This window comes from Falco peregrinus, chromosome 3 (assembly GCF_023634155.1).
Source record: "Falco peregrinus isolate bFalPer1 chromosome 3, bFalPer1.pri, whole genome shotgun sequence".
In the NCBI taxonomy this organism is placed as follows: Eukaryota; Metazoa; Chordata; class Aves; order Falconiformes; family Falconidae; genus Falco; species Falco peregrinus.
Window position 1 is genome coordinate 63,069,952 of NC_073723.1, and position 22,014 is coordinate 63,091,965.

Sequence of the window (22,014 nt, forward strand, 5' to 3'; positions counted from 1 at the left end):
CGGCCGCTCCTCGGCGGGGAGCCGGGCCCGCCGCGTCCCCGGCCCCGCTCCGGCCAGCGGAGCCGCCGCCGCCGCTATGAAGCCGTGCGAGGAGGAGGAGGAGCAAGGGGGGGCGGCGGCGGCCGGCGGCGGTGGGGACCCCTGGAAGGAGTGCGCGGAGCTGGCGGTGCAGCTGGCGCTGCGCGCCGGGCAGGTGAGACCCGCTGCGCCGCCCGCCCTGCGCCGCCCGCGGGACGCTGCTGGCGGCGGGGGCGCCCGGGGGGCGCGGGCCGGGCTGCCCCGCGGCGGGAGGGCGCCTCTGGTCCCGGGCGGGCTGAGGGGCCGTGCGGCCGGGGCGCCGGGGCTGGGGGGGGCGGCAGCGCCCGGCAGCCGCTCGGCAGCCGCTCAACCGGGCCGGGGCCCGCGGCCGCTTCCCGCCGCGGCGGGGGGATGGCGGCGGGGCCGCTGCCCGCGGCGGGGCGAGGAGGCGCTTCAGGTGAAAGCAGATTTATCTTGTGACCGGGAGTATTTTTATTTATTTAAAAAAAAAAAAAGTGGAAATTTTTTTGTCGGCGTGAGGGTGCATTAGTAAGTTTTCCAAATATACACCAAGCACTGACTGGTACCGGGGTGTTTTGGAGCACGCTGTGGCTATACCTGAATTTGTTACATACAGCCAAGGGTGTATGCCGTGGCACATCTATCCAGCTTATTGTGAATTTACACGTTACATGACTGGCATTTGTTTTCGAGCAGCTCGTGTGGAGAAAAACAGTCGTGTCAGGGAGGTTTTGCCTTCTTGTTCTATATACCAGTGTCTCCCGAGTGGCCAAAATTCACTTGCTAGGGATAAATCAGCAGTGGCTCGGCAAAGATCTATGCTAGCTTGTTTTAAGATCCACGTCCTGAGACAGCAGAGCCTTAGTCACCTCAGGAGACATCCCGGCCCCTCTGCGTGCAGGGGCAAAACTTCCACCGACTCTAACAGTGCCAAGAAGTGGAATCAGCAGATGGCTCACTTGAGAAATTAGGCAAAACTCAAACCTCGGCAACATGAATTTCCCTTCTGCTTCCATTCTGCTGTATTTCGAAACACACTTTGTACTTGTACGCTATGAATTAAGGAGCCCCCTGTTCTGTTGAGTTCAGGACCTGTAACTTTTCCTGAGTATGTGTTATTAAATGTATTTTCTCCATAGTAGAAGACACACACAAAGATGAACCGAATGCCAGGGGAGAGGAGACTTCTTTTAGTAGTACAGGGAATAAATGGATAATCCAAATTGGGATGACAGGTCGTGCTCTCACAGACTCTCCCAACAGGAGTTTCTCCGGCATACTCCTTCTGCCAGCCATTTCACAAGAGAGCCTCTCATGACTTGCTCAAGCATCCACACTTTATTTCTCAAAATATCAGTTTGTGACAACAGCTATGACCATCTCCAGCCATTTTAATCATCCAGAAGATCACAGCTGAGCGTCTTTTCCTGGAAGAAATAGATATTCCAGAAGATTATTCCTTGCATCTTTTTCGCAGTTTGCCATTGCTACTTTGCAACTGGCAGGAAATGGCTGATTCCTTGGCAGGCCAAATTTAAGCCAGTCAAGGATGTTGTTTAAGTAGGACTTTGGAACTGGACAGGAGCTTTACTAACTTTGTAATGTTAAAGAGTCTTTTTAGTTACAAAAACCATCAGAGATCCTTGTGGAAGAAAAGGTGCAGGTAGGGCTGTATCTTATTTATGTGTCGATCTACTCCCAGCTGTTCCCAAAAGAAGCTAGAGATAAGGACACAAAATGCAGTGTAATGTAGGTTTGATAGGACTGGATTTTTGTTGAAAACTGACTGATAAAATCAAGTTTTATTTTGATCTCCAAACATAGTCAGTTCCACTGGTCAAGTTCATCTTTTTCTTCTGCCTCTCCTCCCATCCCTCAGACCTCTCCACCTTTGCCTCCATCCCCAGAAATCTGCTTGCACTCTGTCTCCCTAGATTTTGAGTCCTGTTTCCATCCCTGGATGAAATTTTGCCACTTTAGCCTTTCTTCTAAGGCCCTCCATTTCTCAGGACCATGGCAGGTTAGGAAGGCTTGGAATCATTAGAAACTGTCTACAAGAGTCTTGGCACAGAGGCCAACCTGAAGAAAGGCATGCAAGTCAAGATTTTGGCTTTCTAGGAAAAGTTAACCAGTAATACATTTTCCTGGGCTCCCCTTTCGGCTTATTTGACTGTTTAATTTATATTGCATCATGCTTCATGAGTATAAACAAAATGATCTTCCTTCCAACAGATAGACATCTCTGCTCTGGAATAGTTTCTTCTAAACTTAAAAGACCAATAAAGACATTATCACTTGAATGTGTGTCAAAAGTGATGGTGCCGGAGTAACTTCTATTCCCGCGTTAAAAACATTGCCTCTCTTGCCCATCCTGTTACTTAGTTCCATTATTTTTACGAAATATCAAAGGCTCTTGTTTAATATATATGGCTATTTCATAATGAGAATGGCCATAGTTTTGTAATCTGTAATTGACCTGCATTAAAATTATGTCTAGTTCACTCTATAAGGCCACATATAACTGCATTTGTTTGAACCTCTCCTCTGCTTTTTCTGTGAGTAAACTGCTCACTATGTTCTTGAGTGTACACCCATTGGCTTAGTGTGACTTTTTGCTAAAGAAAAGCAGGCACGACTAGTCTCTGCATCTTTGATGCCATTAAGTACTGAGTAATTTGCACAGTTCTCTGCAATTACAGTGGGAGAAACCTCACCAAAATGAGGGGATGTACATCCAGGTGAAAACAAGGGTAAGAAACCGAGACTGGAAGCTAGCATGTTGAAGTCCACACAAACTACGTTTTTTACTTTTTTCTCATTTTTTTCCCCCAAAAATAGTTTTAGGTAGTTGTGCTTTTTATCTAGATGTTTGATTTTTTCAGTGAGCAAATATTTCAGGACAATATTGCAAGCAAGTAAATCCATCTTAGAGCTCCCAGAAGTGTGGGGTGAGTGCAGGCAGTATGATGAGATTAAATATCTAACGTGAGCACCTCCCTGTAGGTGGCTCTCCTGGCAGGTACTGGGGGAGAAGGCATCTTGGCCCTCTGTCCTCTCCATTCTCCTTTGTATGACTTATTTTCACAACGGTGTTAGGAAAGGACGATTCCAGGACTTGGTGAGTACACTGCCCTTGCGGCTCCATTTCTCCTGCTCTGTGGGAAAGCAAGAAGGGAGCAGGGACAGCCTGGGTCTTGCTCTGTGATGCGGTCTTCCTGTGTGTACTGGTGTAAATGTCCCTCACTTTGCATAACCCCCCAAATGCTCCCAAGCAGGGTATTAGGATAACATCTAGCCAATTCTTTATTAGAGGTGGGGCAGCATGGGCTGAAAGTGTTAAGTGGCTCTGCTCTAAATATCCACGCTTCCAAAAATCAGCTGCTTAGAAATGGCTGTAAAATCTCTATAATCTAGGGACAATCTGTTCCGCAGTAATAAAGCCTAGTGAAATACATTTACAGGCAAAATACAGCACCTTGGTTGCCAATTTCATTGTACGATAGCGATAAGGAGCAATTAGCTGTTTTCATTTCATCAACCTGTAGTTCCTTTGGTCTTCTGCTTACCTGTTGCCTAGAGAGGGACTTTTATGGAGCTCCATGCCCAGCTGGGAAGACCAGGCAATTGCAGTAGGTACCTGCAAACCTTATTGTAAGGCTTCCACAATGAGAGCAGATGAGTGATGTTCTCAAAGTACTCTGAGGCACCAGGCTGTAACACTGTTTGTAGGCAGATGATTTTTAGGGTTTATTCAACATAAGTTGAATTCTGGACCACTCATCTATTGGATAAATTTCTGAAGAAAAAAAGCTGTTTCATCAATGATGCAGGGAATGTGATCTTTGTCTGGGGCTCTGGCTTGGATTGCATACCCATATAAACTGCTGCAAATGCATATGAGTCCCTTTGGCAGAGAATTAGCAGGGATCCATCCCCTGGCGTCACCTGGTACCGTGGGTGAGCACATACAGATGTGGTGCCCGTTTGTGGCCGATGACCTCAGCACAGCATCGTGACTTCTCTCCTGCTCTCCCCTCAACACATCCGCTGCCCAGGAGGTGGGGAGGAGCATCATGGGGCTGGGTAATGTGGCCCCTCGACATGGACCTGCGGAGGAGGAGACGGGCGAGACTTCATATCAGAGTCACACCCTGGGCTGTTCCCACCTCCAAAGTGACTGGAGCCTCAGGCTGGCATGTGCAGGTAGCCAGAGAAACACAGTTAAAAGTGGTCATGAACAACTGGAAAAAGGATGAGAAATTATAAATATTAAATTCAGTGCTAAGAGGTGCAAAGGATTGTATTCAGGAAGGAGAGATCAGGTGCCAGAGCACACGACAAAAAGCAACCGATTGCAGAGCACATCCACGGGGGAGAGCTTTCACCTCCGCTCTTCTTTTTGCAGCAAGGCTCAGGTGTGATCTCACTGCCCTGCTGAGGGGTGGCATGTCCTGATTTAAGTGGCTGCAAGTGTCTCCTCAGTCTGGTATGTATTAAAACTGAACAGAAGTCAGGAACATGGCACTGCTTTGAAGAACTTCAAATCTTCTCTGTCAAGAGGAATGTATTCCTCATCTGTTTCACTATGCAAAGTTCTAAGCCCAGTTCTGAGCAGGGCATTTGCTTATATATAGACAATATAAAAGTAAAGAAGAGCAATTAAAATAAAAGGTATCAGCATAGCAGTTTTTTAGAATGCACAACAGGGATGGTTGGAGTGTTTAGGATTTTGCTTTGGACCGAAGAGGAGTCCAAGTGCCTTCTTAGAGCTGTACTTTTATGCTTTTATGGTAAAACCTTCAAGAAAACCATGCAGGGCATTAAAGGGAGTAAAAAGATTACATGTGGCTAATATTTTGATACACACTAATGAACTTTAGCAAGACCTCAAACAAGAAATATTAAGCAACTATCACCAGTTCAGTTAATAGGTGTAACTAATGTTTTACAGCTCACAAAACAGGAACAGTAGTCCAGATACCTTCTGTACTAAGGCAACAGTCAGAACAATCAGCACACCCTTCAAACGCTGTATTTTATATTAAAACCAAGAGCTGAGACTAAAATTTGAGATGCTGGTTTCCTTTCCCATGCATAATGTAGCAGAACTGTTTTCTTTGGTCATCAAGTGTTTCTTGATGGTTTTAAAATACTTTGGTCCATGGAAATTTGGTTAAACAATTGAAATATATAAGTTTTAGAAGGGGCTTGGAATACTGGTCTTGGTAGTGCTGGTTTTAGTTGATATAATTCTATACAAACAAGTGCTGCTTAATTTTTGCTTAGTTTTGGTTTTCCTAATTTCAAATAGCTTATCAGTTTCACTGGTTAAAAAAATAAATCAACTCCTTTTGCATCCTACCCCCTTATTTTTCTTTTTAATGGAGTGGAAAAAAAAACCAGAAAGAAGATGGGAAAATTGTCAAAAAGCTTTTATTAACTGTTTTCCCATATGTGTATTTGCACTTGATGTGGTTTTGTTCAGTTCATAACAGCAAAATCCTTAAAAATGAGATAAAGACTTTTCCAGAAGAGAATCCAGGGTTAGATCACAGGGTTCCATATCTAGGGAAAAGTCTAAATTTTTGTTTCTGTTAAATATATAGCAGTTCTTTGGGAGTTAGTGGGTGGTCAGCACTTGAAGTTCCAAAAACCCATACGCACAAGACAAATTAAACATTGTGTGTCTTTGCTGGCAAAGAAAGAAATCAGTGGGGTTTGCCTTATTGTATGTTTTTTAAAGTAGGAGAGCAGCAGGGTACTGGTCCTGTAAATTAAAAAAGGAAAAAGAAAAAGAGGTTTCCATGAAAAAATCCTGAGCCTCAAGGCTCTTTCTTCTCTTACGTGTATTTTCTTGTAATGTCCTAAATCATGATGACTGCCATTATCCTTTTATTCCATTAGTTGCATCCCATTCATCAATCCTTTTCTGAACTGTCATGAGAGGTTCTTTTAGAGTGATTCAAAGTGCCGTGTTCCCAAAGACTACTCATTAGCTCAGAAGGATTTTTAGTCCAAAGAATTAGAACAGGCTGTGGTAGAATTAGGCCTACAGTTGTTTTACAGGATTAGCTGTAATTTTTCAGTAAATATACTATTTTAGTGTGCACAGGATGAATGGCCAACAAATCTGGTTTGTGAACTTCTGTTTCAGATTATTAGGAAAGCTCTAACAGAGGAAAAACAAGTGTCCACAAAGACATCTGCAGCAGATCTTGTGACAGAAACTGATCATTTTGTGGAAAATTTAATTATTTCTGTTCTGAAAGAGAAGTTTCCCTCCCACAGGTGAGTCCCTATGGAAAGAAACTATCAATGACCTTTTTTCCTTTAAGACCTGTATATCTGACTGACATTTGAAGGGAATTTTAAAGTTTATATATCTCTCTTACATATTAACCTATTGCTGTTGGACACTTTGAAAAAAACCAACCACCTATACTTAGTACTTCACATTTTCTAATAGTTGTGGTTCTTAATATATGTATTTAATAGTAATGTTTCTCCTATAGGGACATCATATATGAAGGTTTCATATGGACCGCCATGATTTTCAGACTGGTGATCTGTTCTCTATTGTATAAGGATTATGCTAAGAATATTTATTGAAATATAGCTGAAAATGATAGCAAAAGTCCGGTCCTGCAGACCTTCCCTTCACTTTCTTTTGCTGTCATACATATGTGTTTGCCAGATCAGGACAAGTATTGTATTTATTCACATTTACCTTCTGTTGTACAGAATCCTAAAATTGGTGTGCAGCAGGGTTGTTTATCATCATTTGATGCATATACATAAACAGGTTATAAATTACTATATGGGGTGTCAACCCAAGGTTTTAAAAATAGATCAGATTGTTCACTCCTCTTGAATTATTATGTTCAATTTGAAACTACTAGCAAATGCAAAGACTGGAGAAAGGTTTTGTATTAGTTGGCCAGGATTGGTTTGATGCAGAGACACTGCAATTGATTTCCATGTTTAACTTCAGCCCACAAAGAAACAATTCATCTTCCTGCAGAGCCAGTGCAGAGCCTGTGTATCCCTTAAATACGGTATGACTTCCTTCTAACTGTGTGCATCTCTCATGGAGATGAGCCTTGCACTCTAGCACTGTGCAGAAACGAACTAAGATGAAAATCTGGAGGGCTCAGCTACTAATCTGATTGTCGGTGATGCTGCTGGAAAAAAAAAAAACAAACACCGTCAGAAGGAGCAGAAAGAAAACTGCATACTGAATAAGGCTTTCTAAATACGTGTTGTATGTGATCACACATTGAAGCAGTACTGTACAGTATAATGTGTGGTTCTTGGCCGTGATTCTCAAGAGAGTGCCAGACTTTACAAGCCTATTATTTGTGTAATTTTCCTTCTACTGTTGCTGGCTGTGCTCTTTTCTCGTCTCCACTCTTACAGTGGTTTGGTTTTTTTTTTCCTTGAACAGTCCAGTAGAGAACATAAAACATACGCATTTCACATAAAATGAAAATCATCAGAAGCACTCAGGTTACTCAGAATAGGAACAAATGTTCTAAGGTCAGTGTCAACCTAGGAACTGAAAAATCCCTGCTTTCATTAACTCTGTACAGTTAACTTCAGACTTTACAAGGAAACGAAAGGATTGCTGTTTCTTCAAGACAATTCTTTTTTGCTGATATTAGTTGTTGGTTTTGGTTAGAATTTGTTCAGACTGTGAATACATTTAGATTAAACAATAGATTAAAACTAGGTTTAACTAGACTAGATTAAAACATTTGCAATGAGGAGTCCACAGTAGCAATCAAAGTTTAAATTAAAGTGCAATAAAGATATTAAAATATATTTAAATTGTGTTCAGTCTTTCCCATAACCTGGCTGTTGAAAGCTTCACTGAAGATTTCTGTTACTACTTTTTCTCTTAAATCATCTTGATTCTTATGTTCTCTTAATCAAAAAATGTACCTTAGGGGTTAGAAAAAAGGGCTCTCATTAGAATCTGTGCCATTTGGATTGTGGCAGTGATGAGTCTTGAGAGGCTGGAAATGTATTCAGAAGTAAAGAGAACTATTAGGAAAACCTATTTAAAAGGTGATTCTGTCCCACGTTTCTTTCTTCTTTCTCCTTGGCTAAGTGACATGTATCATCCTCATTCATTCTTCATCCAAGTTTTCATCTTTGCCCCCTCTTTGGTACTCTGACATCCTCCAAGTGAGTCTTTTCAAAGGGATATTTTTTCTGATAGATCTTGGCTATCTATCAGAAATCAGGGGCTACTGGTTGAAAAAGGCTGTTGTACCGTTTGCCTGTTATTGTTACACAAGTTGTCATTTTTGTGTTAACTGTGCCGTTGATCTTGTAAGACATTAAAACCAGGACACAGCCATTATGGAGGGTGACATCCAGCTCTAGCTTCCTGGCTTTCTGCCCTCAGACCCCCATAAGGGGTAGGTGAGGGATAGCCCTGGGTTGAACCTCCTGCACTCCACTGGGTATCACGCCCGCTGCAGTTTACGCTGTGCTACAGTCTCCCTGCTTTTCCAGCAATGAATTTCAGAGTGGCACTGTGGTATGCACAGATGTATGCTAAGGCTTGGCTAAAATTACTGGACTCGTTTTCAGTGGGGGAAAACTTTAATCCAGATTTGAAGAGAGATCAACAGAGCTGGCAGGCTGGTGTATTTAATTAACTACTGTAATAACACAGCTACCCCTCCCACTTCTCAAGCTGTTCCTAAAATCTGGTTTGCAGTACTTCAGGCTGAATGTTTTGCTTAGTTTGCATGTCTTTACAGGACAGAGAGCCATAGAGCAACGCATCTGATGTTGACCTTGAGGGCCTGTCACAGTTCCCAGTATTGTATAACAGGAAGAGGCTTATTTTAACCTCTCAGCCCACATTTCATAAAATGTGCCCCTAATTAGTCCTACCTCCATTTTGGAAAATTGTCCTTGGACATCAAGACTTTATCAATGGTGCTGCTGTGCCCAGGCCAGGCTTCATGTTAGCATTTCTGTATGTGAGGACTGCGGCATCACACCCCGCCGTAAGGGACAGGCTTACAGTACTTGAGGGCAAAGCACCTTATGCAGAAACGCTCTTGTCTTTAAAAAGGTTCCCATTTCACCTCTCTCTGACTGGCAACACAACGGCTATAGTTCAGGCCCTGGCTGGGGCAGCTGGCAGAGGGTTGAAGCAGAGATACAATTTATGGGGAAGATGGCAAATCTGAGATAGGAGGTAAGGTGCTCCATCTGCAAGAAGCAGCACTGCCTAAGCGCGTGGTTGGGTTTAGGTGCTAATTACAAGATTTGTAAAAGCAAAAGTCAAATGATGCAGCACCAAAAAGACAAAATAATGGAATATTTAGAGCAAGGAGTCTGCAGAGTGCTATGTTTAACTGAGAATTCCAAACACTTGTTCCAAGTCTTTCTCATTTCTCTGTTGCACGCTAACACTTCGTCCTTCAGCTGTTATCTTTAATGGAGATAAAAATAGCAGCAAACACTTCTTACTTCCCCCTTCATACCCACTGGGGGCCCATAATGCCATCAAAGTAGTCAGTTTCTACTGAGGGAAAGGCAAAGTAGCATTTGGAGAATTCAAGAAGCCTCCTCTTGTGCTGTCTGCGGAACATTTAAACTCATGGTTGCAAGCATTACGTGGCATCATGCGGTGCATGTTGAGGGCACAAAAGAAAATAGCTGCTCCTAGGTCTAGGGAAGCAACTGTTTCTGAAAAAAGACATTTTCTCTTTATGCAATTTTTTTTTCTTTGCCTCTTCGAGAGCTTTTTCATCTTCTAGCATTTGCGGGAACTCTGAATACCACTACCAGTTGTTCAAATGTGAAACCAAAAGCAAGATTCAGTACTAGCAGTCTGATTCTACACCTGTACATACAGGACTTTATTCACATCTGTGAGAGTAGCACCTGCACACCACTTAGAGAAACAGACCCTGAGTTTATGGGAGAGCGGGGATAATTAAGGTCAGCAGGAAATATGCCAGAACTGGATATCTGTTTCCCAGGGAAAAAGGAGGAAAAGAAATAGCATATCCACTTAAAAAAAATGGGACAGATAGAACAGAACAGAAGATGAGCTCAGATTTCAATGTGTGCCTTGTGCATCCAAACAGCCAACAAAAAAAAATTAATTTGTTGATTTTTTCTGGGTCATGGGAAAAAGAAGGTTCACTTTTGTAGATCCTTTAATTTCCTGAGTCAGATTACTGTAAAAAAATTCAAGTAGGAGGGAGATTGTGGATTTTCTAAGCGTGCATTATTTCCAGCTGACTGAATTTGACTGCAAAAGAGAAGCAGCTACAGTTTGCAGTTTATATTACTTGCTGCAAGAGACAGGCCTAACCCATAAAATTACATTCTGCACAAAAAAAAATTCTTCTAGAGTTCCAGAGATGCCAATTCAGATCCATTTCTGCATCCATTTTCATAACTTTCTTAATGGTATATTTTGGAAAAGTGAGCACAAAAGGAGTTTTCACCATGTAAAATAGCATACTATAAATTTGAGAACTCTCCTTCAAAGTTTCTATGAAAATTACCCATGCCCAAATGAAAAAAGCAATATATGTGTTTATACATACATATACATTTATACAAAATATTTGTGTGTGTGTATACATATATATAAAAATTAAGTATCTCTTCAGAAACAGAAAGATGGTGTTTGACTTTCCAAGTCACATATCTAAGCCAATTTTCTGGGAAACTTCTTTTACTCCACACCAAATGCAGGTTTATTGCAGAAGAATCTACTGCTGCTGGTTCAAAATGTGTCCTCACCGACAGTCCGACCTGGATTATTGACCCTGTTGATGGAACGTGCAACTTTGTGCACAGGTAAGTGGACGGTGAACTGGGAAATACATCAAAAAGCAAAACGTAGCTTCTGACAAATCCTCCCTCCCACTTAAAAGTGTTGTACTGTGGTAGATCTGTTCCTTTGACTCATACGTAGGAGTCATCCCTTTATCTTTTTGTACCTGTATCCTCTATCTGGTGGAGTGTGTGTTTGTGCTGGAGAGAGCTCTATACTGTTATCTAAAGGTAAGCTAAAGTTTCGGCTGGTTGCTTAATGACCCAAAGCTCTTGACTCACAGCTCAATTATATATAACCACACATTAACATGCAGAGACTTGAGCTGAACTGGAGGAACAACGCTGTGCTATGATGGCACTTGGCCTAACGCCTTATGTGGTTGTTACACATTCCTTTTAGTAGTGGTGTTTTCTCCCTTTAATATATAAATGCTTCATTTTTCCTCGGAAGAACAACCATTGCATAGAACTGAAAACTAAGTTGTACATAGTAGACACTGGTTTTGAATTTCTATAATACCTCTCTGCAAAAAGAAATGTAGGGATTGTTACTACAAAAATGCAAAAGTTGAATTCATCATTTGAGTGCTAGGAATTGTAAACTGATGACTATTCATAATACTTAAAGACCTTAAATATGTTCTGCCTTACAGTTAATGACTAAACATAACTGCAGTTATTAATAATATGTTTTAAAAAAAGGCATTTCCTTGACTTTTGGTGCAGTTACATAGAATTCAAGGGGCGGTGGGGGCTGTCATGTGCTGGGGTTTCATGCAATTATCTGAAATTTTCTCTTTCTGGCAATATTTTCTGGACCTTTACAGCCGTGTTTTTAAGAAATTAATTTATTTCATTGTTTAAAATGCAAGAATTATACTTCAGTCAGAATGACCAAATTAAATATTTGATCGTCGCTTTGCCAAAAGAGAGGGTAGAGGAACTAGTTTCTCCTTACGTTGATGTCAGCAGCAATGTATCTCCATGCTACTTAATTGCTGGTTTAGATGCTTGAACTTGAAGAAAATGTGCTCTTAAAAGTGATGACTTGTTATAACAACATTAATGGTTTTATACTGGATAATTCAATTACACTAAAGCAAAAAGATCATTAAATATACAATGTGTATGGAAGAAAAATCCTGGTATCTTCATGTGTTTATTTCTTGCCTTCTCCAGTATTAAATGACATTTTTAAAGGAACTGACAAAGTTAAGGAGGCTGACAAAGGAGAAATAGTACAATGTCAAGAGCGTTTTGACACAAGTGAAATCACAGAGCTGCATGTAGGGTTTTGTTGCCTAAGGCCGTTGCATAAGGAGTAAGTTCAGAGATTTTTTTTTATCAATAATTCTCCATTTCTTATTTTTCACAGATTTCCGACAGTGGCAGTGAGCATAGGATTTGCTGTTAACAGAGAGGTATGAAGTATGTTCTTTAAGATGGGTACCAGAGAGCTGGTTAGAAGTCTCAAAACCATGTGGGAACTTTAAATAAAACAGTTTTTTAAAAAATCGGCTGCTACTCAGGTTTTTCTATGCTTTTTAAATGCATTTGATCTAGTCTGAAATTGTAGTCCTGCAAAACTTATTTACGCAAACTGGCAATTGCAAGACAGTTCTCGCAAATTATTATAAATATTGTAGGACTTATGTGGGTGAAAAAAAAGAGTACTGGTGTAAGCAAGGTTTTGTAAGACAAAACCATAATGAGTTAAATATAGTGCTGCCTATTCATAATTTAAACATATCTCCCAGTGTTCTTATGCTATTATTATTGCTTCTTTACTGCTAGCAGTACCTGTGAAAGCTAACTGCTGCTATGAGGCAATTCAGAATTGATTTCTATGAATAGTGCAAAATTATGGGTCTAGATTAAATAATCTGCCTTTGTGGTTTTCTTAACATAGTAAAATAACTGTTTCCCACATGAGATCTTGATTACAGGGGGGAAGAAGGCACCTAGTCTTCCCATGTGCCATTTTGAGATACCTAGGTATACTAGTTCATGCTAGTGCCTTCTCTCCAGATGTTGCCACCTATTCAAATTGCCAAGGAATGTGCCTCTTTCAACCTAATTCCATGGTCTTAAATACGTGTATAGCTGTAAGCAAAGCCAGTGAGAATTCTGTGCAATAACAGCATAGTTTTCAGATGTGCTAGTGGCTCTTACCGATTTAAACAGAATAATGTTGTGTACTTCTCTAGAATTTTCAAACATGGAAACTGCAGAGAAACACTTCCATGCTTTTCTGAAGTTTATTCACTCCCAAAGGTCCTTTTGAATACTATAAGTTATTACCAGACAGCTTTCTGTAATATTTATGTTTTCTAGAACACCATCATGATTTTGATGCTGCATATTTTGGGTTATGTAAACTAAACAAAGCTGAAACAAAAATAAAGAATTATGCTAAATCTCCTTCAGTAAACAAATGGGAAAAGCAGAAAGAAGCAGTAAACTGAAAAGTAGCCAAAGTACACACAGGGGAACTGACCTGAATGTAAGCCTTGAAGAGTACTGAAGAAAATCCTGCAGATGTCTTTAGGGAAAGAGTCTATTAATAGTGTGTTCCTCAAAAAAACCCTTGGCTTAGATGGGACCTCAGGGTAGGGAGTGAGGACAGTCTATTCCCTTTGAATTGTCTCTCATGAACACCAGTGATTTTTCGCATTGAAGGGAGAAGGGCAGCAGGAGTCTAGAACATCCGAGACGTTTGTTTGACCTTGTTACCAACGTCTTCTGTGACCTTGGACAAGTCATTTAATTTCTGTGTATCTGTCCACTCCTAAATAGAATATTGCTGACAGTACTTGTCTAGGGGTGATTTTAGGAGCTGATCATTGAAGTTTGTAAACTGCTTTAAAATCTTTTGGTGAAACCTATTAAAGGAAAGGAGAAATTAAATACCTTGGGTTTAAAGCAAGGGTCAAATTCTGACCCTCTTCTCATTGGTGAAGAGATACTCCCACAAAAATTCCGTTTGTTGCTCATTCTCAAGTTTTCTCTTAGGGTCACAGTATTTGGTATTTCTCTTCAAATTCCTTCTCTTGAAGTCGTGTGACTTCACAAGATTCTCACTTTTATGGGTAAACAAAATGGATTTTGCAGAGAAATATTTGTACAGGTGATTGGAGTGTACTATCTTGGTTGAAAAGGCAGGCAAATTAAATGCATTATGAAAGGTGAAGTGCATATAAAAGCATCCACTGTTAATAAGCAGTGTGCCATGACTTCTGAGTTTGGATGCCTGACTGATATATCTGTGTATTTGGGGCTACAAATCTTCGGGGTCCAGCTGAAGTCAGTGGGATTACTTCTAGGTGTAACTGCTCACCAGTGAAAGCAAAGCATTCAGAATCTGGCCATAGAGGACTTGCATACTTTCAACAAAAACATACAACTGAATTTGAAATCAACTTGGAATTTAATCCATTCTAATGTGAACACTAACAAGCTGCGAGTAAGAGTTCAGAAGATCACAGATTGCATTAACGTCTCTTTATAAACTGAATTTTATATGACCTATATCTCAATATCACAGTAAAAGTAGAATTATCCAGTTTGTTAGCATCAATATAATCTTTGATTACATGTACCAATTAAGATATTGCTGATCTTTCTGCCATTAGTAGTTGTTTATATTTATGATGAGTAATTTGAGTTGCATTCATTTCTTTCCTTTTCAAAATCTTAAAGCTTGAATTTGGTGTAATTTACCACTGCACTGAAGAACGATTATACACTGGTAGAAGAGGTCAAGGGGCATTTTGTAATGACAAAAGGCTTCAGGTATCAAAAGAGACAGGTTGGTCTAGATTTTGTTAGAACTCTAAAAGGAATATGTTAATTTTGTTTCAGAGTTGTTGCAAATCATCATTAGGATAATGAACATCATTATCCTGATGGAAAGTATTTCACCTGCATGATAATTTTGTTGCTGTGTGTTTGTTTTTTTCTGAAAAACCACAACTTTCCTCATTTTCTTTTTAAAATATACATCTGAATATAAGCTATTTAAATAATCCTAAATTATTTTGCTTCATAACCATTGTTTAAAATAAGGAAGAATGAGTAGATTCACCAGTTTCATTCCAGCTGTACACTGGCATAACTGTTTATGAGCAAGATGCAATGGGAATGGTGAATCAAATTCAGAGTACTATGGTGGCCATTATTGACTTATTTTTCGATAAATTTGTACATCATAAAGTGTGTTATGTCTGTAGGCATACATGCTAACCGTAAACTAAAGGATGCATGCTTTGTTAGGGGTCCTTTAACAGCTTGCTTTTGTATGTGAGGTATGTTTCAACATACAAATAGCTAGCAAGACTTAGTCAACACTTTAATGGAATTATTTTGTTGGTAAACCAAGTCATAGATCTGTCTGTTTACCTAATGATAATAGGTAACAATAATCAGATGTGAGTAGAGAAGTTTTCTTTTAATCAATCAAAATGCAGAGGAGAGCATAACATTCAGTTGTAGACAGAAGCAGACATGTGCCAAAAATGTACATCATTGTCCACAGGAGATGGTAAAAATTTCACCCCAAAAAGAGACCTAATGCACTTGAAACACAGTAAATTCGAGCAATTTAATATACAGATTTGTCGCAGTGCTCCAGGCAGACCCTGCCTCAAGACTTCCCTCAAATCTGGGAAGTTTGGCTGTTCACCTAAATTAATAGTGAGCTGGGGTCTCCCTATTTGGAGAGACGGAGCAAATTGTAAAGTCAGTGACCCCTAAGATTTTAATCCTTGATTATACATCACATTTTTGTCAGTTCTCCAGTATCACGTATTCCACAAAAACCCATGCTGGCAGAGACTATGAGGAAAAAAACTAGAGGTGCTCCCTGTTGGGCTGGCTGAGCCACACTTGAAATGGCCTCGCTCACTTTTGCAGTCATAGAGTTCTAGTTTCCAGTTGGGCAAAGAACAATTTTGGCACATGCCACTTTTGTCCTTCTTTCTCTGGACGTTCAGTCCACGTGGGTGTCTAGAACATAGCAAGGGAAGTGGACCTTCTGCCCTTCCAAATGCTTTGAAATTTTCCTTTGTTTTGAGAGACATCATTTGGTGGTGGGCAATTTCACCAGTGAAGATGGATCTTCTTGAGTCTCTCTTCTATTGATGTTTTAAGTGTATAAGATCACAGTTGCTCTTTTCCTATAAAGGATTGTGGCTTCAGTGAAGTAAACGAACCCTGAAACAGAGAGTGTGTTTCCCTGTACCTACCACTGGAACTCAAGTAGCCTTCACCAGTGCCTGATGTGTTGGAGATCTAGGCTGTCACGTTACTTCATGCCTTTTGTTTTCAGGAAATGTGACTGTTGTATAACACTGATCTACACTGTACATTAATTGTTCAGATTTAATCATTTGAAATCACAGTCAGGCAAACACGGTTCATTGTCAACATTAAATTTTATATAGGGCTTGTATGGGAATCTAAGCAGTCAGGATGCACTTAAATGAAGGATCCATCTTCCCTTTGATCTTGAGTGGTACTTTCTTCTCATGCTTAGGTTTAGGTCAGGCCTTACATGTGCTAATACTGTAAATGTGTTTTCTTTTTGTAATCTTTTGTGGTCAACAGAATTGGTCTTTTCCTCATAAATCTATCCATATAACTGTTAAATATCTTCCACCAAGCCTCCTTATTTCTCTGGCCTCTATCAGAGTGAGAAGTAGTCAGTAAATTTACTCTTGTACCTTGAATTCTTGAAACCCCATGGATTCTTGTGATCAGCCAAATCCTTTCCCTAAGCAGAGACCTCCCTCTTCCTTGCCTTAGTCTCTTCATCCAATTTCTACCTGTAGTCTTGATGAACATTGAAGAGATCCATTTATGCATTAGAAATATATTTAATAACTAAAAAGAACAACTGCCTTAGTCATAACCTAGCTATGACTGGTGTGGTGTGAATGCTTGGTGCATTTCAGCAATGAGGCGTGCGTTAAATGTTTTGTAATTATAAATTGGGTCTGTTATGCAAAAAGATCTAAGGCAGAATGCTTTCACCATCCAGAGTTCTCAGAGGTGGCTAAACAACAAATACCCTGCAGCGTGCCTGGATTGGTGTTTCTATATTTTAACGCAGTAATTTAAAAAGCAGTTGTTAAATCTATGTTCCTACAGTTAAGCTTTGTGATACCCTGTAACTTTTAATTTAATTACATACCTGTTACTCACCAACCATTTACTGCATTGCTTGAATCCGTAATCTTGCTCTGCAATACTAAAATCGTTGGTAGCCTGTTTTATGAAGTGATGTCTCACTCCAGCCTAATTTGCTTTTGAAAGCCTGCTTGCTACTTCTGCTAAGAATTTTCAACTTAGGCAATTAGCTGTAATAACCAGGTAGACGTTCCCTATCTGAATGAATGCCTTGCCTTTAACCCAGGGTAGAAGGTGACACCTGGCACTTGAGCACAGCCTAGTTAGTAAGTAATCAACTGCTAAATGTTGAGTTTTGTCATATCTTTAACACCTCCAAGTTCAGCTGGCACAGCAGAAGCAGGCTTTTGATCAACCACCTCCACCTACATTGGCATATGCTTGTCATATAGTAGCGATATTCAGATCTCACATGAGGACTGCTTCAACACCTTCAAGTCACTGTGAGTCTCACCTTTGACTGTACACATGGCTGATATCCTCATCTGCTGTAGGTCAGAATTGCCCTTGCTGAACACAATGCAAATATAACTTTCATACATTATTATTAATTAAAACACTGCTTTAGTTTGTGATAAGAAGGGGTTTTTTTTCAGTCATAAGGTGTCTTCAGTCTTTGAAATGTCAGAATGAGAGAGAGCTGTTACTGGGTAACAGGTGATTTAGGTAGAAAGTTTCCTTTCCTTTTACTGTATTCCCAACTGCTTATAATTTGTTAACAAATTAAAGTTCCCTATTGAAGAACCATCCCGTTTTAAAATATGATTAATTAGCATCATTAATAGTTACTAGATCACTGGATGATTTTTAGTTGACTGCTAGTGTTAGTGAATTTGCCAAAAGCTAACCGGTCAATGAAATAAAACAATGTATGGAAAGAGAAGTAATATAAGAATACATTCTTGGGTTTAATCTTACTATTCTTTTCTTTTTTTTTAAAGTATGTTTAGATCAGACCATTTAATATGGAAAGTCAGTCTTGCTTGAATTTTTATGCAGAGTTGTGATGTATCTTATGAAAGAGTTTGGGGTAAAAAAAAAAGGGACATGAAAATTGTTTTTCTGTGAAAAGTCAGAATTTAATTTAAAACAAATTTCCAGAATCTACCTGGAAACTGTTGAATTAATGGAAACAACTACCTACTATTGCAGATATCTCGAAGGCCTTAATTTTAACAGAAATTGGTCCAAAACGTGACCCTGCGACTTTGAAATTGTTCCTTGGTAACATTGAGAGATTGCTCAAGGCCCAAGCACACGGGTAAGATATTTTACAATATATGTCTCACATTCGTAACCAAAAGTCATTAAAACCCAAACAAAACAAACAAAAACCAAAATCAAAACAAGTACGTTGCACATTGTGCGATTTTGACACATAGGTTGAAATCAGAGGCATTTTCTGCCTTGTGTTACCATGTCCCCTTCTCACGGGGTTTAGGGTCCGTGTCATTGGGAGCTCGACCCTGGCGCTGTGCCATTTGGCAGCCGGTGCTGCGGATGCCTATTACCAGTTCGGGTTACACTGCTGGGACTTGGCAGCGGCTACCGTCATTATTAGAGAGGCAGGTGGCACTGTGATAGACACTTCAGGTGAGTAAGATCTCCTTGTTTTCATTGACTTCTTGGGGACTGAGTGGCTATTTTGGGGCAACTTGTGTTACCTCGGTACAGTTCTTCTCTATCTCATTTCTAGCAATATTCTGTAGAGGTGTCTGTACATTCCACTAGACTCTGGCTGGTTTATTCATTAACACGCTGATGTAATTCCAGCCTGGGGTTTCATCACATCAAAGGTCTTCTGAGTCAAATTGTATTTCCATGGCTTTGAGTAATTCCTTCAAAGTGTCAGATTTACAGTAAAGAACTAGCCCAGGAGTTTGGTAGATACGCTCAGACTCCAAACAGACTTTGGCAGAGACAGCCTCCCGGGAAAGGAGGGCTCTCAGGTACGTGCCTGAACCTGTATGACTAGGAACTACTCAGAGGGAGTAAAGGACAGCACGTTTTCCGGATTATTATTTTATACATTTAGATGGTACACATCTCAGAGTAATGGTTTACTGGTGACCGATATGTGGATACTGTGGAAAGATACGGTAGCTTAAGAAGAAGGGTGTGCTGACCGAACTGATTTCTGTTCTATCCCTTCCTGTTGCTAGAAGAAGGGAATATTGCATTTATTGTTGCATACTTTGGTATTGTATCTAGAATTTTCTTAAATCGTTTTTTGCCAGCAATTTCCAGATAGGCGTTGCTGAATTAGGTTGTCCTTCCCACCCCAAAAGGAGCTACGTATGAAGCTGTCTCAGTGTTTCTGAACCTAATTACAGCATAGTTCGTATTTAAGAATACACTGCCTTTTTACATCGTGTAAGACAGTTCTCATTAATCCTCTTGTCCTCAGGGGGACCTCTGGATCTTATGTCCTGCCGAGTGATTGCTGCAGGCACCAGGGAGATGGCTATGTTCATAGCTCAGGAAATACAAACTATTCACTACAGACGGGATGATGAAAATTAAATACTTTGTGGAGTCTGCCCTCCTGAACTATGTAACCTTTGCAAGATGGGTGGCTTAAGGGTATGTGATTTCAGCAGGATGCTTTCCGTGGAGATTTTCTGTGTCAAATATTTTTTATAAATTTATTACAATGTGGGAAGGCATAGGGAGATTTTTAAACCTCTAAGACTCGTGTTTCCTTTTTAATATGTATCACTTTCAGCAGTATCTTTTTTATAAGATAGCATATTTTACTCGTAGTAAATTAGTCTCAAAATTAAGTTGTAATTTCATATCTGTGGGGCTGATACTTAGTCTTTTGTAACATGCAGCTAAAAATGGGACTTTATTTTTACAGATGCAGATCTCAGGTAAATGAGCTTTAGGACTGTAGTAAGGACAAGTAGTTAAGATGTGTGCCTATAATACCCTTGTTCTATGATACTTAAGAATGCAATAAAAATGATACTATTGTTTCCTAACTATGTCATAGCTATATATCCATATATATGTATGTGTACCTATATGTATGTGTGTATGTGCCTATATATATACCTAATACATGTATATGCATGTATACACACACATACCCATATATATGGGTGTCCTGGATGTTTACAGCAATTTAGAGAATGCATAGAAGAAAGCTAATATGGGAAGTTATTTTCGGGTAAAGAGTATATCTAACTTAGGTATTTCCGTGAGGGCTATCCAAACAGCAAGTAAGAGCTGATCATGGAAGGTGTTTAATGATTTTACAAACTGTCCAGCGAGTTCTTGTTTCCCTTCATCCCTCTACATGGGGATAAATCATACTGTCCTACAGGCCTCTGTAAGATATTCAAGCCTGCAAACACTTACTGCCATAGAGTAATTATAGTTAAAACCAGTAATATTGAACTCCACTGAATTATTCGCAATATTAACGATGGCACACTGTAGGAGGCCAGTGGAATAGAGCACAGTGTCAGGAAGATGTTGATATTAGAGAAATGTTGAGCAGAACAGCAGGATTTGGCCCCTTACAGGCGAGTTGTTAAAAATATAAACATAAGATATGCTTGCAAAAGGTTATAAATCACATGCCCTTCTTGCACAAAGTTGTAATCGCACCTTTTGATCAGACAGACCTGTAAAATCAGTTACGTACATTTCCTAAACACAAAGTTGTTCTCTATCCTTGTATCTAGCATTGGTTTTAATTCCACCAAGGTGGTAATTTCTATTTAGATTATTTTTTAAATCATAAGCACAGGGAAAATATAAGTGTGTCCAGAAAAGTAGCTGAGATGAAATCACTTCTATTTTTTTCTTTAAAAGTAGAATTAGAAGGTATCTCTTTTTTGCAACAGCGCAAATTAAATGAAGGCATAAGCCAAAAAAGTTGGTTAAAAATTTTTAACTTTCTTTATACACTGCATGTGTAGACTTTGTAAATGTGTTCAGATATCTGCTTAGAACATACAAACTAAACAATATTTTTTAAAAACAACCTTACGTGTGTTTCTTGCAATGAAAAATGTTTTTCAGTGAATATAACATAAAATTCTGTGGGTTTTCTTGATGCTTTTTATCGTAAGAAACTCAAAGTATTGACTGTGTGAAGAATGTCTAAATCCAACTAGGCGTTTAAGAACTGATGGTTCTTACCAGAAAACCAATGCTGTCTGTCACAGTGATCAACATTTTGTCACTGCTCCCTTTTCCCCCCACCATTTCTTTGTACACCACCCCTCCTGTTTGGAAACGGAGATTGTAAGCCCTCTGGGGCAGGGACTGTAGTACTTTGGCTCTGGGTTTGCACAGTGCTAATAGGATGCAATTCTGGTCCATGACTAGGCACTGAGGTGCTATAATAATACAAATAATAAATACTAATAGGCTCACTTGTCTCTTATTCACCCTTCCCCCACTTTCTGAGCACAGTGGAGATCTGAGTGACCCATGCCAGGCTTGGTGACCCATGCCAGGCTTGGTGACACTGCTCTGATCCCAGGGTGCTTAGCCTTGGCAGCCATGGGAGCAGCCGGGGCTTTACTCGGAATTGTGCTGTGGCTGTAAGCCCCATAAGGAGGCTTATGCTGGCAGGGGATCAAGTGTGGTGGAAGCTTAGCCCCACTTCATCCGCTCCCACTCCTAACCCCGTCCCCCCAGCACTGCTGTGGGAGGGGAGCATGTGTGAGAAGCTGCTGCACAGCTCCAGCGAGGTTTCCCAGCAGGTCAGCCTGCTGCTACAAAGAAAGTCTCTGACCTAGTTAGGGCTGGTGTGTGCTGGTGTCCTAGAGCTCGGCAAAGCAGGGAAATCTATGCATCGACCTCAATGGCAAACACCAGCAATTTGTGAAGCTGGGAGCCAAGAGCGGTGGGCAGGGGGAGCGCAGAAACCCATTCACAAGTTCTCATTTGTGCCCAGGATGCGGTTTGGGTTTTTATTTGGGCTGTAGTTCAAGTATGTTAAACTGGCAGTGT

At 40.2% G+C, this 22,014-nt stretch overlaps 1 protein-coding gene across 2 annotated transcripts; it reads left to right on the forward strand.

Moving 5' to 3' along the window:
• The first annotated feature begins 44 nt into the window (after positions 1 to 44).
• Positions 45 to 21,423, forward strand: IMPA2 (inositol monophosphatase 2). Of its 2 annotated transcripts, none has more exons than XM_055799783.1 (8): positions 45 to 193; positions 6,194 to 6,327; positions 10,774 to 10,878; positions 12,233 to 12,278; positions 14,557 to 14,665; positions 18,196 to 18,304; positions 18,485 to 18,636; positions 19,451 to 21,423. In XM_055799783.1, the coding sequence occupies exons 1-8, from the start codon at positions 77 to 79 to the stop codon at positions 19,564 to 19,566; spliced, it is 888 nt and encodes a 295-aa protein (XP_055655758.1). In that variant the 5' UTR covers positions 45 to 76; the 3' UTR covers positions 19,567 to 21,423. The 2 variants fall into 2 exon arrangements, with proteins under 2 accessions (XP_055655758.1, XP_055655756.1); XM_055799781.1 differs by lacking the exon at positions 14,557 to 14,665 and adding an exon at positions 17,369 to 17,486.
• The last annotated feature ends 591 nt before the right edge of the window (positions 21,424 to 22,014 follow it).

Excerpts from the sequence above, each read along its gene's own strand:
- IMPA2 (XM_055799781.1), top strand. The coding sequence starts at position 77 with ATGAAGCCGTGCGAGGAGGAGGAGGAGCAAGGGGGGGCGGCGGCGGCC. Across the intron at positions 6,328-10,773 it reads GAGAAGTTTCCCTCCCACAG|GTTTATTGCAGAAGAATCTA; the intron begins GTGAGTCCCTAT and ends CACCAAATGCAG. Across the intron at positions 12,279-17,368 it reads GATTTGCTGTTAACAGAGAG|CTGGCACAGCAGAAGCAGGC; the intron begins GTATGAAGTATG and ends CTCCAAGTTCAG.